At 34.7% G+C, this 19558-nt stretch overlaps 1 protein-coding gene across 5 annotated transcripts in view; it reads right to left on the bottom strand.

Annotated features, from left to right (window-relative positions):
• Window positions 1–19558, bottom strand: part of CDH12 (cadherin 12) — a 1055333-nt gene that overhangs the window by 69438 nt on the left and 966337 nt on the right. For all 5 annotated transcript variants that reach the window (XM_055246743.2, XM_063619573.1, XM_055246745.2 and 2 more), the window contains one exon: window positions 17345–17512. In XM_055246743.2, the coding sequence (XP_055102718.1) occupies window positions 17345–17512 (168 nt within the window). The remainder of the gene's footprint in view (window positions 1–17344; window positions 17513–19558) is intronic.

Below are 19558 nucleotides of genomic sequence, written 5' to 3'. Positions count from 1 at the left end.
TAGAGCTTCACTTTATTGGTTAAATTACTTCACTTTTGAGATGTTATAATTGCCCATTCTAGATTTTAACTAACCATATACATGAATAAGAATTGCCGTGCACACAATATCCATCATATGAATGAATTAAGATTTATATATTTTCTGTAACAATAGCAATATTTCTTGTCTCCGAACAATGAGAAATTTATTCCTGTAAACTTTTTTCTAGTTCTGAGCAGCTAAACGCAATAGAAAATTTAAAGCTCGATATTAAATTGTCTTCCAAAAATTATCTTTGCATAGCAGATTAATTGCTGAATTTTCCTGTATCTCAGATTATTGATACTTGATTCAACTACAATTTTTAGTGGTCTCCTTCGTGGAATGACAAGGAAAAACACACAAACTAAAAGACAAGTGTTTTTCTTGATGGCGTTTATGGTCTGGTGGGAGAGAAGTCAATTAAACAATCACACAAAAAGGTAAAATAGCAGAAAAAACACCAGTGCTCTAAAGGAAAGTTACACAATTCTATTCAATGTTTAAACTGAGAATCTGAGCTGAGACAACATAGCACTGCGGTCTGTGAGGTCAGCTAATAGAAAACATTCCAAACAGAAGTAACCATATGACAAAGGTGACATGATTATAGCTTCCTGCCTTACCAGTTTGTTCAATAATTCCCACTGGGACCTATCATCCCTAGTGTCAGAAGCACCTCTAGTATATTGACCTATAGCCTATATAGCTTGGCCATGTCCTTTTGTTGCTGCAATTTGGCAAACCCTAACTCTTGATGATGATAATTATCTTCCCTCTGAAGGAGGAGGGATGGTTTACTGAGGAAAACCATAGAAAAGAAGCTAGATATTACTATAAATTATGATCGTTAACTTTAAATGCCCCTTCAAAATTGCTTCAAAAGCACACAGATTTGCAAAGGTAACTGACTGCCATTCTCTGTGACTTCTATTTTGAGCTGATCTACTGTCCTCAAATATCTGCTTACTCACTTTACTACTTCCCTTCTCAGTTGGTGGCCTTGCCTTGTAGTTCACAGAAAAAAACAAAATGATGTTGCATAGGAGATTGCTCAGCTTCCCCAACCTTCAAAGGATCCTACATCAGTGTGACTCACAGTTTGAACAATCATAATATGTAAGATATAATATAAACTTTTTTTTAATTTGTCTCTCACTGTTCCTTTAGACTTTCTTCTATTGGAGTATGCTTTGTCTTTTCTTGGATGAAAACAATGGTGAGTAAATGATGTTTTTTCTCACTATTAAGTAATAGTCCTATGTTCACTTTAATTCAAAAAACCTAGATTTGGAAGTTAGACATTTCCAATAAATCATATTAACTAGCACACCAATCCATATGCAAAATGAAGACTTCTCCCCTTGGCCACCCCACCCACCTCCAAGCCAATTAGAGGCAGCAGCAGATGGGCCATTGGATTGGGATCTGGATGGATTAGCAGGCTTTCTCTGTCCAAATTTTTAAATTTTTCTTCACCATCTCCTTTCCTGGGGTGTTTTCACCTTACCATTGGAGGCAGCAAAGCTAGGGGACTGGACTGTTCTTACTTGATGATGTTTTTTTTGCTTCTCTGGAGCTGCACAGTGCACTTGGGGGCCGCTCTTGGAAGTTTCTCTTGCAGCAGCCTCCACACCAACGGCATTCCTCTGCTTTGATGGACTATGACCTCAGCCTTCAGATTTCAGGTGACCCACTCCACAGGCAGATTCGCGCTTCAAGGAGAATCTCTTTGGCAGGACTTAACATAATGTTGGGTTGGTTTTCCCTTCTGCTTACTCATTTCTTGCCATTCCTTTTGTTGTCATACAATTACTTTCCCAAACACAGCCTTGTTCTCTTTTCCTTTCTCTGCTGTTTTCAGGAGATTTTAACTTTCCTCAGCATGAGACAGGTATCAGTCCATTAATTTCCCTCATTTTCTGGGAAAATATATTAGAGTTTATTGTTTGTCTTAGCTGAATGGAAGGCCCCATTCACCAAACTTGAGAGAAGTAGGAAGGACAATCCTACCACTCACTTGTAGTAGGTAGGCACTACACATGGCTTTCTCCAAAGAAATCTCTGCACATAATTTTCCCTCTACTTCACACTCTAAAAAACATGCTTTAAAAGACTAACAAAATATTGCCCGGGCGCGGTGACTCAAGTCTGTAATCCCAGCACTTTGGGAAGCCAAGACGGGCCAATCACTTGAGCTCAGGAGTTCGAGACTACCTGGCCAACATGGTAAAACTCCGTCTCTGCTAAAAAGACAAAAATTAGCCGGGTGTGGTAGTGTGTGCCTGTAATTCCAGTTACTTGGGAGCTGAGGCGGGATAATCGCTTGAGCCAGGGAGGCAGAAGTCTGCAGTGAGCTGAGATCGTGCCACTGCACACCAGCCTGGGGGACAGAGACTCTAAAAAAAAAAAAAAAAAAAAGACTAACAAAATACCTTACTATGACTGAAAGCTACAAGAGTCTAAAAAGCATCCTGATATTTCCATTGTAAATTCTGATCTGAGACCATACTCTGCTATGTAGTATCTATTGTATGTTAGCTTTATAGTGCATACTTCAATGTTAACCTCTTGTTATAGCTGTAAGCATTCTTTCAATTGAAGTGTCCTTCATCTCCACTTTTTCTTCTTAAACTCCAGCAATTTGTACACATTGTACTATTTTTAGAGAATCTGTTTTCTCTGCACTCAATACTTTCTTCTCAATAGAGGTATTCCCAATGAGACACAAACTGCTCATATTTGAGCATCTCAACAAAAATTCTCCCTTGTCTCAAATCTGTTTCTAGTTACCCCCATCATTTTCTTTTCCCTTTCCAACAGAACTTTTCCAAGAGAATCACTGCTACCCGTGCCTACTTAACCACTCCATGAGCAGCCTTACCCTGCTGACTGAACCCATCATTGTGTAGTAAAGTTTCCCCTGAGATATAGTGACTTCCTTGCCACTAAAATCCAGTGGCAATTTCTTAGCAGTGTTCAACACTCTTAGCTATTCCCTGTTTTCTGAAGCACATCTCTTCTGAGACTCTACAATTGTGGTTTTCTGGCACTCTACTATCATAGTTTCCTCCCACCTTGCAGCTCTCTCCTTGCCAGATTCCTTTGTGGAAATTCTTAGAAAAGATCTGGATAAGTGATTCTCAAACTTGGTTGCATTTTGGTATCATCTGGAAAGTTAAACAGTTTTTTAAATGCTTTAGCCCAGGGACCATCCAAAGAGATTCTGTTTAGTTGTTCTGAGTTTAGAGCTGCATTTATTAAATTCTCTCCTGTTCTACTTTACAAACGTGGTCAAGAAACATTTTTGCAGGCTATGTTTATTCAGTCTTTCCTTTTCCTAGGTAACTTCATCTCTCCCTTTTGCTTCATTTACTATCATTATGCTAAACATTCTTTTTATTTTAACTCCAGTCTATATTCAGCTTTTGAGGTTTCATACTATACTGGCAAAATACCATCTTATTCCAAAACATTACTTGGATATCTCCAAGGTGTCTCAGTTTTGACATATTCAAACGTGAGATCATAGACTTGCCATGCCTAGATGAAGAGTCTCCTACTAGTCACTCTCTCAGCAAATAGTATTTCTACCTCTCCAGTTCCATGAACTGGAATCTGCTTCCTAGTAGCAAATCCATTGCTATTGTTGATTATTTTACCTCCTAAAATCACTCAAATCTGTTGACACACTACCATTTTTCACAATGGCCCTGGTCACCACCATCACAGACTAAACAACTCCCACTGCTTTTCTGTTACTGAAGATGCCTGCTAACTGGTCTTCCCACATTATTCTCCTCCCCTGGCCTGAGATGTCTTTTCATTCTGCACAGCAAAGATAGAGAGGTCATTTCCATCACTCCTAGGTAAAAACTCATTGCCTTCTTTCATGTAGCCAGGAAATTACCCTTTTAGAAAATCCAACTGTCTCAACATGAAGGAAAGGAAGAAAATTTTAAATAGAAATTATTCTTTAAGTGGAATAGACACTTAGTAACAACAGTCACTTATATAGTGCTTTCTCTTTTCCAGGCACTTTTCTAAGCACATTTCCATTATTAACTAATTTTATCTCCACATCAAGACTATGAGATACCTGCTATTATTGTAACTTCCAGTCAGTTATATCCTGGTAAATATTTTAGAACTATATTGGGATAGGGAGAAAAAATAGGTATAAGCCCTAATTTTCAGGGTCTGTTCATTGCTGTGGTGTAAGAGCTCCCACCATGACCTGTATCAAGCTACTATTGTGATGTCTTGAACACAGAGTTGAGAAGAAATAGGCACAATTGGTTCTGCAGATCTGGTAGAACCTACTGTTAGTCTACAAATGAGCAAGTTGGGGGCTAATGGCCATGAGGTGAGTCAAGCAAGTAGTATCTCTGATTGAAAACATAGTTCCTCATTTTGTCTGCTCACTTCTGTTGACTTGGTTGTGCTGCCTGAAAGTCAACCAAATACAGACAATATTTGGTTGATCCATAAGATATTTTAAAATTCAGGTAATTCAAAATTCTTAATTTTAGCTAGACGGAGTGATGCAAATTTCAATTAACTGAGGGTTGAGTGGATTGGGCACACTTGGGGAAAGTTTCCCTTTTTAGTGATTAGAGAGAAAAATCCATGAAAACATCCAGAAAAGGGGCATTAGGAGATGTGACAAGGTTCTAGAAGGGGATGGGGCACTAAACATAAAATAATTCTGCTACTGCACCTAAGAAAGAAAGGAAAACTTATTACATCTCTTTCTGTTTTTCCAATTCTTCCTTTCTTCTTACAAAGCTCACAACATTAAAGTACGAATGATTACTTTTAATACTATAGTTCTACTACTTATTATGTTTAACAAATGCATATCTGCAAAACTAATTGTCCATTGTAACATTATTTTTTAAAGCAAATGAATCGGAAATTCCAACCAACCTAATTCCAAATAGGCTATGGAACAAAACCAACTTATATTACTTAATGATTTTCAGAATAATTGGGGTTTCTGATTCTCCAAAGTATGTATTTTTAACATAAGTGATTTATATAATCACTATTCTTGCTACATAATAATAAACATGATGGAGATTTTGGCAAGAGTTCACAACATTTCAAGTGCATCAATAATTTTTCATTGTTATATATTTCATGAAGTACATTTAATAGTCTCTTAAAACCTCCATTGAATATTTAAACCTTTGTTTATGTTGTCTTTATCTATGTAATTTCTGATCCATTTAACAATATCTGGTAAATGGAAAATTCTCAGTGATACTGCCTAATAACTTTACAAAAATATGCCACAAGCAACACTAAAAATTTTTTTTCATAAATTATAAATAAATTTAACACCTTACAAGATAAGCTTTGAAAAACAATGAAAATTTTTTTTTTTTTTTTGAGATGGAGTCTCACTCTGTCGCCCAGGCTGGAGTGCTGTGACAGGATCTCATCCCACTGCAATGTCCACCTTCCGGGTTCAAGCAATTCTCCTGTCTCAGCCTCCCAAGTAGTGGGGGCTACAGTTGCATGCCACCGTGGCCAGCTAATTTTGTATTTTTAGTGAAGATGGGGTTTCACCATATTGGTCAGGCTAGTCTCGAATTCCTGATCTCAAGTGATCCACCTGCCTCAGCCTCCCAAAGTGCTGGGATTACAGGTGTGAGCCACTAAGCCTGGACAAAAACACTGAAAATTTTAAGTTAGCTGGGGATATTTATTTACTCACAAGTTTGACTTCTCACTGGTTTTCTTCTGAGACACAAGGAGAGTAGTCTAAAAAAAATGAAATTTGGTAATGGTCTCTTCCCATGTATATTTTGCTTTCTTTTAGCCAAAACTAATTCTTTCAATAACAACCCATTCACCAATTTGTAAATTTGATTTGTGAATATTCATCATATATTCGTGTATCACATATGGACACAATGGTTTAAATTTTCTGTCATTTCCTGCGTTTTATTTTTTTAATATTTTCTATGTCATCCCTGTTTTGTTGCTTTTACCTAAAATGTTTTACTTGTCTACTACTTTACATATTTCTATGTATAAAATCTATTATTCTTTCAGGGACAACCTAAAGCCACATTTTGATGATTTTTTTTCCTTTTGTCTTTGCAATTTTATTTGTTTCACATTTGTATGCTTACAACCCTTTAAATCCTATGTCTTTTTTTTTTTTTTTTTTTTTTGCAATGGTCTAAATATTTAGGTATATACTGTTTTTACTCCAAGTAGTGTAAATGTGCATTAACTTGAAAATCTCCCTACCTGTCTGGGCACAGTGGCTCACGCCTGTAATCCCAGCATTTTGGGAGGCCGAGGCAGGCAGTCACCTGAGGTCAGGAGTTTGAGGCCAGCCTGGCCAACATGGCAAAGCCCCGTCTCTACTAAAAATACAAAAATTAGCCAGGTGTGGTAGTGCGTACCTGTAATCTCAATGACTCGGGAGGCTGAGGCAGCAGAATAGCTTCAGCCCAGGAGGCGGAGGCTGCAGTGAGCCAAATCGTGCCACTGCACTCCACACTCTAGCCTGGGTGAGAGAGAGAGATTCTGTCTCAAAATAAAAAAAAACAAAAAAAACACTCCCTATTTTTACACTAGCTTTTAAAGAGAAATTAAAATTTTATCTTCTTTATGCAGTGCAAAATGAAAATGATAATTTTTTTATCCTCTATACTTGCAATGAATGAAATATTATTCATCAAATGATATATTCCCTTGTGTCTGGCATTTGTTCACAAAATATATTTCTTATGTACCAAGTCTTTTTTTTCCATGGTTTTTAGTATTGCTCAGATTCCTATTAACTTTCATAAAAACTACTTTAGAAGTCTCATTTCCTTGTCTATATAATTTCTCAGACCAATAACAAGGCAAATATGAAATAGAGAAATGTAAAGCATGTGAAATAAATGGTGACTTTAGGATGCTTTCACATCTGTGACTAAAGATTGCCGCTGCCGTCAGAAATCTATGTATTAAAGGATTGAGGAGGGTGTGTTTAAAGTTCGCCTCATAACTTCATTCTCCTACCTGGGTTTTCTTATACCCAAGACTTAAATAGAGTTACGTCTTTTTTAATCTGGCTAATTATATCCATTCTCCATACCTCATTGATCACTTCTATGTTTTTGTCTCTTAGAAATGTTTCTTTGGGCCTGGTGTGGTGGCTCACACCTGTAATCCCAGCACTTTGGGAGGCTGAGGCAGGTGGATCACCTGAGGTCAGGAATTTAAGACCAGCTTGGCCAACATGGTGAAACCCCATCTCTACTAAAAATACAAAAATTAGCTGGGCATGTTGGTGGGTGCCTGTAATCCCAGCTACTTGGGAGGCTGAGGCAAGAGAATCACTTGAACCCAGGAGGTGGATGTTGCAGTGAGTCGAGATCACACCATCACACCATTACACTCCAGACTGGGTGACAAGAGTGAAAATCCTTCTCAAGAAAAAAAAGAAATGCTTCTTTGACTCTCACTTCTCTACTTCTCTTTTGAGGATCCTACATTTTCAACCACCACTTGTTCATCTCCACTCAAGCACGTTGAAAAGAGAAAGAGAGGAAAACATAAGAGGGACAAGGAGAAGGAAAAAATTAAAAATAAACATCTTTACTGTCAGATAGTTGTATTGATTTAATTCTCCCAGAAGCACAGTATATTATTATGAATATGGCTATATAATTTGTAAGCCAAACAGAGCCACTTTTGAGAGTAAAACAAATCAGTATGAGTAATTAATTTGGGGCCACAGGTATAAAATGGAATTATCTCTGGCACACAAGTGTAGCTGATCACCCTATTTATTATCTCAGTTTGATTATGTAAAAGCTTTAGGTCAGTGAGAGTTTATTCAGTTTACTCAGGCCCCAGTGAGTAAACAGCAGAGCTGCGTTTCCCATCTGTACTTTTCCAAAAGCCTAGGCCCTCTGTGCTTTACAAATTACTTTATAAACTTAAAAATACTCACAGAGGCCAGGTCTGGTGGCTCACGCCTCTATTCCCAGCACTTTGGAAGGCTGAGGCGGGTGGATCACGAGGTCAGGAAATCAAGACCAGCCTGGCCAAGATGGTTAAACCCTGTCTCTACTGAAAATACAAAAAAAAAAAAAAAAAAAAAATTAGCCAGGCGTGGTGGCAGGTGCCTGTAATCCCAGCTACTCGGGAGGCTGGCTAAGGCAGAGAATTGCTTGAACCTGGGAGGTGGAGGTTGCAGTGAGTCGAGATGGCACCACTGCACTCCAAGCCAGGGCGACAGAGAAAGACTCTGTCTCAAAAAAAAAAAAAAAAAAAAAAAAAAAACCAAAAACAAACAAAAACATACAGTGAGACTTTAAAACAATGTCTTTTTAGCTTTGATTAGTGGAGCAGTGGATTGAAAGCCCATAGTCACATTTAGGGCTCCTACTCCTAGCTACTGGGACAATTCTGATGTTGGAAGCAGTAATCTATATTTTCATAAACAACAATACCATAGCTCTAATGTGCTATCCACTTATGTTCTGCTGTATCATACATGTAACTACAAAGTTTCTGGCCCCATCTCTCACTACCTCTTTTTCTTTCAGTTTCTTCTTTCAAAAATGCACAAATAAACAGAACCTACTCATACAGATTAAGGAAGTTAATACAAAATTTTAATGGTGTCTTTACATAGCACAGGTGCAATATATGTGAGCTGCTTTTCTCTCTATAATAATCGCCCTGTTCTCTAAAGAGAAGTGGCAAGTGTACCACCTGGAGAAATCAGGGAACTGGCTAAGGCAGTTCCAGCAGCCAAATTCAGAAAAGCAGGCTAAGGGCTTGTGAACTTGAAGACTTAGTAAGTAAAGGAGAGGTATGGGTAGATCACAGCCAGAGGCCTAGATGTTTTGATATTACTAAGTTGGCTAAGTTCTGTTTCTAATATCCATGTACTTGCCCTGATTCTCAGGGGATTGTCAAAAGAGACAATTTTCTCATATTTTTGCAGGAAGGCCAAAAGGTGGGGATAGAAGAGCTTTCCAATTCAGGTTTTATGTTTTAATTTTTTTGCCTGTTTAGGAACTTACAGGTTTTATTCTGTCATAGGTAAAGTCTCATATTTCAGTTGTATGGTAGACTACATAACACTACATTATTCATGCCACCCTGCTAATATTTTAATTTCTAAAAAAGTCACTTAAAGTGAGCTGGAAAGTAGACAGATTAACATTAAAGAATATTATAAGTATTAAATGGACCCATGGCTTTTAACATTATTTTTTATAACATTGGTAAGATTTGGGGCAATATCTTTAATATCACTTCAATTTTAAGCATTATTTAATATCTTTCAGAAAAATAATTTAGAACTAAAGGTCAGATTTCTAAGGGACCTGTCAATGTTTTTGCTCATATGCTAGGTTCTTCTGAGACTCTGCTAATGGCACCATGAAACAGCCATGTTGCAATCTCTTTGTCCTTTGGCACATGGTGAACAGAACTAAGTAAGTCAACAAAAACTTTCAGCACCACTTAAAAATGATTCATGCTCTCATTAGCAAAGGACAATGTGATATTAGTAATAATAGCCATGACAAATTATTTTTTAAATTTGTTAATTTTCTTTTTATATGCTTACATCAGCCTATATAGAGCCTAGTGAAACTCAGGATCTCCTTATAGGAGAATCTGGAGCACAGTGTTTTTCACTGAGCTTGCATTCAAATTGCATTCACTTCCAATGTTAGCCTCAAAGCATCTGTATATGACATTGTTAAGCTATTTGGAAGACGTCTAAACAAGATATACCGCTATATATAAGTGTTTGTTTGTTTACTTAGTTTAAAATGAATAGATTTTAATATTTAATCTTTACCCAAATATATCTGTAGGAATACAATTTTGCATGAATATAAAATATTCTCATGAGATACACAATTAACTTATTAACTTATTCACTCTATTCAATGAGTAATGGAAATGCTTATTATGTATGAGACACGTGATATATATAATATATGATATGTCATATTATATATGATATATATCATATAATATATATAATATAATATGATATATATCATATAATATATATAATATATATGATATATCATATAATATTATATGACATATCATATATTATATATACATTATGTATTATCATATATAATATATCACATATTATATATCAAAAATTATTATATGATATATATGATATATAATATTTATATCATGTATCTCATATATGTGCATACAAATGATTCAAGGAATCAGCACTGGCTGGCTCATCACAGTAAACCAGTGATCTTCAGATTTTCTCTGTATCAGAATCTACCACAACACTTACCTGAAATTTAGATTTCTTAGGTCCAAGCTATGTCAGTCGAAACAGAACTTCCCTCACTGGGGATATGGGATCCCAAGGGATTCTTCAGGCAGATATAATTTGAGAGCCACTGTAAGATCTACTGGAGAATAGGGCCTATGTTCTCATTGCGATGCTTTACCTTCAGTACGTATTCATTTTTACTTTTATTGAAGTGGACAAAAGACCTATTTGGTAATTAAATTAGATGTGTTTATCCTACCTAGAAAAAAGCTGGTTTTATAATGTATCTTGGCTTGTTTTTCAAAAATAGGGATAGTGTCATCAAATGTGATGACTCTATTTCTATTACTCATGCCTAAAATTGTTATGAGACTCAGGTAGTACCTGAATACAAGGTCATAGCTTTTTGTTTAACATTTTTAAACGCTTAGATTTACAGTTTTATTTTTTATGTCCTTTAAATGTTTCCACTCAAGTGAGAGGATACACACACACATATACACAATTCATAAAACATACATAATGTATCTCATATATATGCATACACATAAATACACACAACATCAAAGTTCTATTTGTCTATTTTTGTCTTACTCATATCTTTGGGAAGTATTGACCAAAAGGGTAATATATTCTCGTACAGTATCTAAATGATCTAGGTTAAAAATATTAATAATGTCCCAAATACTACTTTTGAAAATTACATTCTTTTCCTACACGGGAGATATTTAGAAGAAAAGCATGGCCCTAAAAACAGTAGATTAGGTAAATTTGTTATCAAAGAATGCTAGCAAAGTGTTAACTGTTTGAAATTACTTAAACATTAGTAGAAATAGAATTGTGAGAACTAAACAGTATACTAAAATTGATGCTGAACAAGCACCAGTACTACATTTTAGAAACGAACATATATTTGTAGAATTGAAACATTAACATATCATGAACTTTGTGTATTACTGTTTAAAACCTCCACCTGCTTTTGATTAAGGAAAACCTTACCATGCATTTTGTAGTCAAAACTTCTTTATTAAATTATATGTTAGATAATTATACATTAACCTTGCAGATCAAATTGGCCCACACCATCCCTTCAACCTCAATTATTTGAATAAGTTGAAGTAGTTATCCTCATTTAATAGTAGTAGATTTCACATAAGAGCCATTATTTTAGCCATACTTTCTTGGTATTTTCTTTCAGAGTACTTGCTACCATCTTTTTATTTTCCATCCATTTACTTAAGAGAGCATACTGGAGATAGTGATAAGAGCAGCAATTCACCTTTGTTTCACCCCCTGGGGAATCATTTATGTGTGCGCTGGGGGTGTTATCAGTTGTTTGCATTTGTTGTGCAGGCAGGCAATAGACTCTTAACCAGACTTTCCAGGAAATATGGGAGGTGAGAGAGGCACATAATTTACTCACAACAATAACAAAGTCAGCAGTACATTGTGGGTAGCAGATTGCCTTCTCTGGACTCAAATAACAGGAAATATTTTATCCTAGAATATGATTTCATGATTTCATGACTTTGAGACTATATGAATATACCTACATATATACACACACACATACACTTAGCTTTATAACAATTTATAAAGAGTTATGAATGCTCAGACTGTATATATACGTGTGTGTATGTGTGTATATGTATACACAAATGAATTTACATCACAGAACACTTGTTTTTTAGCAGGCAATCTCAGATATTAAGACAGTCAAACATTAAGTACCTGACAAAGTGTAAAGATGTGTTTTTATATGGTAAAATGTAACTGTCAAAATTCAATTACTTTTCGCTATTTATGCAAAATGACTTGTTACATGGTTTTATCAAGAAAACTTAAGCCTAGTAGCTTATTATTTTCCAAGTTTAAGAACGCCAAATGGTAAACAAAGAAATACACTTTGTGGCCTTATCAAGGTGTAGCTGAATTCATGTTTATTCTAAGAAAATCTGTATAAGTTACATATATTAAAAAACATTTCTGGCCGGGCGCGGTGGCTCAAGCCTGTAAATCCTAGCACTTTGGGAGGCCGAGGCAGGCGGATCACGAGGTCAGGAGATCGAGACCACGGTGAAACCCCGTCTCTACTAAAAATACAAAAAAAAAATTAATCCCAGCTACTCGGAGAGGCTGAGGCAGGAGAATGGCATGAACCCGGGAGGTGGAGCTTGCAGTGAGCCTAGATCGCGCCACTGCACTCCAGCCTGGGCGACAGAGCAAGACTCCGTCTCAAAAAAAAAAAAAAAAAAAAAAATTTCTTTAAAAAAAAGACCTATGATAGATTTCAAGATCATAAAAGAACCAGTCTAAGCCTGGGTGCCAAAAACATTAATGACAGGATGAAAAGGTAAAATACATTTTACTTAAACATATCAATATTTTTAACTGAATAAATGTATAGTTATTCGCATATTATCTTTAATAATTCAATAATTAACCTGGACATCTTGTAGTCTCTCTATGTCATAAATCTACAGGAGAAGAAAAAACATATAGATGCATATATGTGTGTACATATATACACGTACATACATATATATGTTGTTTTTAATCTGACAGCTGACGTAAACAAAGACAAAATATTGTTCACTGTTCTGTAAACATTTTGGCTGATGCTTTTACTACTTCAATTTTATTTTGATTTTTTATGGTAATTTCAGAATAATAAGAATTTTTATATCTTCAGGTGTTAACAAGTTAATAAACTATGATATAATACAACTATGTTTTATCCTGCAATTATTGTGTAAGTGATGTATTACTGATTTGTAACAGAATCAATAATAATATAGCTCTTAATAGAAACCGTCAATATGAACACGTTTGTAGATGTTTAATCAAAACAGAGAATTGCTTTAAAATGTTGTTGTATTTCAGTAAGAAATTTTCTTAGAATAATTATTGATGTACTATTTTCTATGTTCAAATCTGTTTACTATACAAACAATTCTCTTATCTGTTATTATACTGAAATAGAAAGGAAAACACACACACACACACACACGCACTCCTTTACATTTTCTATAATGGAAAACTCTCTTTTCATCAAATGCTGTATACAGACTTTATTTTACTTAATTTGTTTTCATATTTCTTACAAAATTATCACACAGAAAAAGCGACCAAGTGGGAAAAGTATGAATATTTTGCCAAATGTGAATTAATGACATCACTAAATTGATTTAATCTTATAATGTATAATTTAGATCAGCTTGTTAGATGGTTTTGTCATTTAAAATTCATATATTGGAAGCCATCAGCACTTTTCTGTAGCTTATTTTAATAGATGGAGATCCTCTACAGATATTCTTGATTGTAGTAGATGGAAGCTATTTAACTCTATGGAAAATATTTTGTAAAGAAACTATTTTGTCTTTATATAACTTCAGTTACTGCTCTGTATCATTTCTATTTCTGAAATAATATTACTACCTTTATTTGAAGACCATTTTCTGGGTTATCTGTAGGATCTTTTGGGGAAAACACAGGCATTGAAAGCAAATTACCATTAAAGAGGGAGAGTGCTAAAAAGTTGGGGTTCTTGGACAGGTTATCTATCCAACCATTCTTAATAATATAGCCTTGCTCCTTTATTTGCAAAAGGGAGAAAATTCTATACAGCCATAATGAGAGTTAAATGGGAATACACATGCAACTCACTTTCTGTAGTACATGACACACAGTGATTTATTAGTCTAGATCCTCATCACATCATCATATCAAATTGGCAGTGATATCTGGTATGTGATATCCCAGAAACTAGATATTTTACAACAACAATAAAATAGCAAACTATACATGCATGATACAAATGCCTATGCTGTTTACTTTTTTTTCCATCTCAAATTAAGAGGTCACATACACAAAGCCAAAATGCTTTACAATTAGTAAATTTTAAGAAATTAATTTGTGTAGCTTAAGCAATGAGAAGAGTATCTCATAAAGTTCATCTGGAGAAAGGTTTTTTTTTTTTTTAGCATAAGTGCTTAACAGTCATGAACAAATATAGTTAGTTTTGGGAAATTCTTCCTTACGTATGTATGGAATATATTTTATTGCCTTCCACATTGAAAAGGGTATTATTTCAGTTTGTAGTTCTATATCACACTTTATGGTTAATTGTGCCACATGAGAAATATTCCTGCAAAAAGAGCATTGGCTTTTAAAGAATTGGCTTTTCTCTTTATAAATGTTTTGTTCTGTTTTTTCCTCTAAAGGATGTAATTCAAAATGACCGTGTAGTAAAAAGGTCTTAACACAAAAACATGTAAAATTTCAGGGAGATGAATTTTTTATTCATTCAAAATGTGAAAACCTTTTCTTTCTCCTGGTTAAAAAATATCCCCCACCCATAATAGTTTCAGACAATAGTCCAAGTGTTCATGTAATATAAGCAGAAAATAATTTGATCACAGTGATCTCCTTGATAGATTTCTTCTGTCCTCTCATTTTCCTGTTTATGAGTGGTGACAACATATGCCATGATTTTTTTGCAGATGTGCTCTAAGATTTTAGTGACAGATAAAGGAAACTAATAACTTTTATTTTAATATGATGTTAAACTGGAAGGAATTTGAACTTCAGGTTTTTTGTTAAGTCAGTTAATTTTGTTGATCTTCAGCAAGTTATTATTCTTTATAGGCCTCAGTTTCTTAACAGTAATATGTGGAAAATAGTGATCTTAGAGTATTGATGTGAAAAGGAAATCAGGATAGTAATGATAAAGTTCTTGACGCATATGTAAATACTTTAAAAGTTCCAATGCTGGCCAGGCATGGTGGCACATGCCTGTAATCTCAGCACTTTGGGAGGCCAAGGCAGATGGATCACCTGAGGTCAGGAGTTCGAGAACAGCCTGACCAACATGGTGAAACCCCGTCTCTAATAAAAATACAAAAATTAGCTGGGCATAGTGGCGGACGCTTGTAATCCCAGCTACTTGGGAGGCTGAGACAGGAGAACCGCTGGAACCTGGGAGGCAGAGGTGGCAGTGAGCCGAGATCATGCCATTGCACTCTAGCCTGGGCCACAGAGTGAGACTCCATCTCAAAAAAAAAAAAAAGGTCCAATGCCCTTATCCTCTACATTTTTTTCAAGTACATCTCGGAGACTTTCCCTTAGACCTGTAGATTTAACCTTGAATAAATGTCAAGCAGGACTACTACTTTATTCAGACACACTTTTCATTTGTTAAGATCTGAAAATGACCATCTTGTTTCAGTGGGAGTAAAGCACGCCATCTTGGTTTCCTAAGCATACTCTAGCTTCTTTGTTATTGAGACATTTTCATCATGCCCCTTTGCCCAGCCTATTTGTCTGGGTCTCCAGTCCAACTTTTATAAACCAGCCTTCATCCATACCCACATGGATTGCATTCTTCCACTTGCTGTAACTTTGTATCCCGGATATAAGAATCCTCACTATCATCCATGTGAATGAGGATATTGACATTACCTAATAATACATTGACTATTTCCTACACTCCAGATTGAACATATTTCATATGCACAAAACCCAAAACAGCGCCCAATTGCACAATGCCACTTTTTATGTACAAGCAGTCTCCCAATCTGTCCTCCTTAACTAGCTATTACAGCTTGCCACACTTAAATGGTTAAAAAAATAAAAATTGAGTGTTTGTAGAGTCAAGGTCATATTAATCACACCATATATTAGAGAAACAAATGCATTATTTCTTTCTCCTTTTAAATCTCCTTTTTCCTGTTTTCCTTAATAACAAAATAAGGAAAAGTATTGCTTTAAGACTCTCTGTGTTATTAATCATAGCATATTATATAGTAGCCATTTGTCAGATACATTTATATGCAAAAGTAGAATTATTTTTTCTTTATTTTAATTGACAAACAGAAATTGTTCACCTTTAATATGTATAACATGTTTTTAGATGTGTATACTTATTGGGAGTGGGATGGCTCAGTCAAGCTAATTAACATATTCATTAAAGTGTAATTATTTCTAATTGCCATTCAAAGCATTTGGCCTTTAGAATTTTGGTCACTAAATTAAAACATTTCCATCAATAAAATATAGGTTTATGATTTTAATAAAAAATGACAAAGTAGTAAAATATGGAAAAACATACATATAGCCAAAGGAATAAAGAAAATGTTCATTTAGCTAAATATCCTCAATATTATATATTTTAGTAGATGAACTTGTAAACTCTCCTGGAGTGGAAAGAGAAAAAAACTGTGTTTTTTTGACTGTTTATGCAAATGACTGCCTAGTGACTTAATTAAGATCCTTATACAACCAGTGACAGAAACATGCAGCTTCTGTATTCTAAGTACTGGGGACACTGAAATGATCCTTGAAAATGTACCAGGAATAAAACAGGTAGTGATTGGAGTTAAATGTAATACTGCAACAGAAAACTAAATGTAACACAATGAGAACTCATTTTCAACAAGAAACACAGAGTTATAGAGAAGACATAGGTGTGAATCACTCTATTATCATAGAAACTATAGCAATTTTCATCTATTACAAAACTAAAATGAAATAACTAGTCAGAACTAAAGTAATGTAAATAGCATCAATATCATCTGAAACATGAAAATATTTGTAAATGATTCAACACCTATAATCACTAAAGAGAAGGCACAGAATTCTAATGCTAATTATATGACATAGCATCTAATATGGTGGGATACTTGTCAAAACTGTAAGGCTCCATATTACATTAGATTTGGCATATTTATATTACTTTCTCAGTTAATAAAATATTAGTGTAAGATCCCAACTCATTTTGAATATATTACTTTAATAAAAATTGACAGCATAAGACCAATACTTCAACTATTGGCTCATTATTTTTTACTAAAGTAACACTAGGCATGAATCTCATCAAAATGTTCAATCCTGAAGATGTGTAATTTTTAATCCATTAGCTTCTGCTTCCTAAAGACTAAGTGTCTGGAAAATGATTTTCATTCCCATAGCATTCAATGACACCATTAAATTTTTTTAAACCACAATAATTTAGGCTTAACGGGAAAGGTGACTTACTTTTGGGGAATCGAGGTGGATTGTCATTGACATCCGTGAGAGTGATGTTGACTATTGTTGTTCCGGCTAATCCTCCAAGCTGCCCTCCCATATCCTTGGCTTGGATGAGTACTTGGTATTGTTCTTTGACTTCTCTGTCCATGTTTGGCAAAGCTGTTCTAATAACACCTTAAGGGATAAAAGCAATAATGTAAAATAAATATCACAAATGCTGTGTTTTCTGAAATAAAATAAAATGCAACAACAACATGATTCTACCTAGAATCACTAACAGAGACATAATAACTAAAATTATATCTTTTAAAAAGTGAGACATTCAAAATGTCCAATGGTTAGGCCATAATTTAAAATATTATAGTAGCTACATAATAAAATGCCATGCCACAATGAGAAATATGGTTAAAGAACAATGTATCACCTCTAAAAGGTAGTCATCATTCATAAGTAAACCAAGTTAGACATGATTTATATGCACGATCCTATCTTTAAAAAGAAGAAATCATTAAAAATTAGAGATAAAATATAAATACAAAAAATGCGAAATGGTTAAAATGAGTATGCAGTTTCCAATTATTACTACTTTCTTCTTTGTTTTTCTGTTTATTTTCTAGGGTAAAAATACTAATTTCTTTTTTAAAAATGCATTCAATATCTTCATTACATATTTTGTCTTTCAGAATTCCCGTTAGTTATTTTAGCAACAGATATTTCACTAGGTTTCTCCAGCATCCAGGACAGTGCTTGCCATTCACAAGGAACACAATGAGTACATGCAAACCAATTAACCGAATGAGTGACTGGCTGAGTGAACGAATCTCTAAATAATTAAATTTATAAGTGTGAACTTTACAGTACATGTACATATTTACATATTGTCCTCATTTCCTGTCCTGGTGTCCAAGTGTAAAAGTAGTTTATATTCCTATTTATTCATAGTAAAAGAACCAAAACCTCCTGGATTAGTCTCAAATAAAATCATGAATAAATTTCATACCAAATTCCAATCTTTAGTCAACGGTTTTAGGGAGATATTGGACAGCATTTGTTTTAAACACAACCGGCTTTAATAGTAGTGTTTCTTTCTTTCAGAAACATGCTACTTTCTTTAAGTAGCATATATAAATAACAAATATATTATCAACAAAAATAAATCAACCATCAACAAACATATAGAATCCAACTCATAAACCCAACATACATCCTTGTTTTATCTGTACTTTTACTGTCTACTTAACAAACGCTGATTCAAATTTGACAATCTGAGATTTCTTCTGACTCTTGGCAGGAAATTGTTGCAAAAAAAGACAGCTTTCATTTATGCTGCTGCTATTTTATTTATCAATTTGTACTGACACTGTTTTTTTTTTTTTTTTTTTTTTTTTTTTGAGGTGGAGTTTCTCTCTTGTTGCCCAGGCTGGAGTGCAATGGTGCAATCTGGGCTCACTGCAATCTCCGCCCCCCAGGTTCAAGTGATTCTCCTGCATCAGCCTCCCGAGTAGCTGGGATTACAGGCATGCGTCAACACGCCTGGCTTATTTTGTTTTTTTAGTAGAGATGGGGTGACACCTTTTTAATCCAATGTGTTTGTCCTTTCTTCAGCTCAGGCCCCTGATGCTTCATTTCCAAGTCTCTTAACTAAGATTCTTCATCTCTACCTATGAGTGTTCAGGTTTTACATACCTTAAGTTATGTGACTTCTGCCTGACTTTCAATGCTTATATTTTCTAGATAGATGCCTGGGTTTGATTCATATGCATTATGTCTTGTCCTATTGTTGACCGAGTCTATCTTAATTCATTTTCAGTATGAAAATTATGTATAAATTCCTTAATTCATTTCTAGCATAAAAATTTCCAATATGAAAATTATTTCTATCACTATCCATCAATCTATTTCTATATCTAGATATCTATCTGGACAGAGAGACAGAATTGTGGAGTTGTTCCTTTCTGGTTATTTGCTGACCTAAATAAAAAGCTGTATACTGGGATCCAGTTAGATTAAAACACTAAGATGCAAAGATCTTCTTTTCCCAAGATGATGCAATCATTTTTTGCTTAATTGTTGAGAAATTAATAAACAACGGGGTACTATGAAAAGAATAACTTCTTGAAAAAGTTCTTCTCCCACTTTAAAATAAACTGCAATGCTTAAAGATTCTCATGTTAAATTTGGAGTTTGGTTTAGTACCCAGATTTCAACTCCAAAAAAAAA

Source organism: Symphalangus syndactylus, chromosome 16, assembly GCF_028878055.3.
Source record: "Symphalangus syndactylus isolate Jambi chromosome 16, NHGRI_mSymSyn1-v2.1_pri, whole genome shotgun sequence".
NCBI classification, from domain to species: Eukaryota; Metazoa; Chordata; class Mammalia; order Primates; family Hylobatidae; genus Symphalangus; species Symphalangus syndactylus.
Note: the sequence above shows the minus strand (reverse complement) of the source record. Positions and strands in the feature narration are given on the sequence as shown.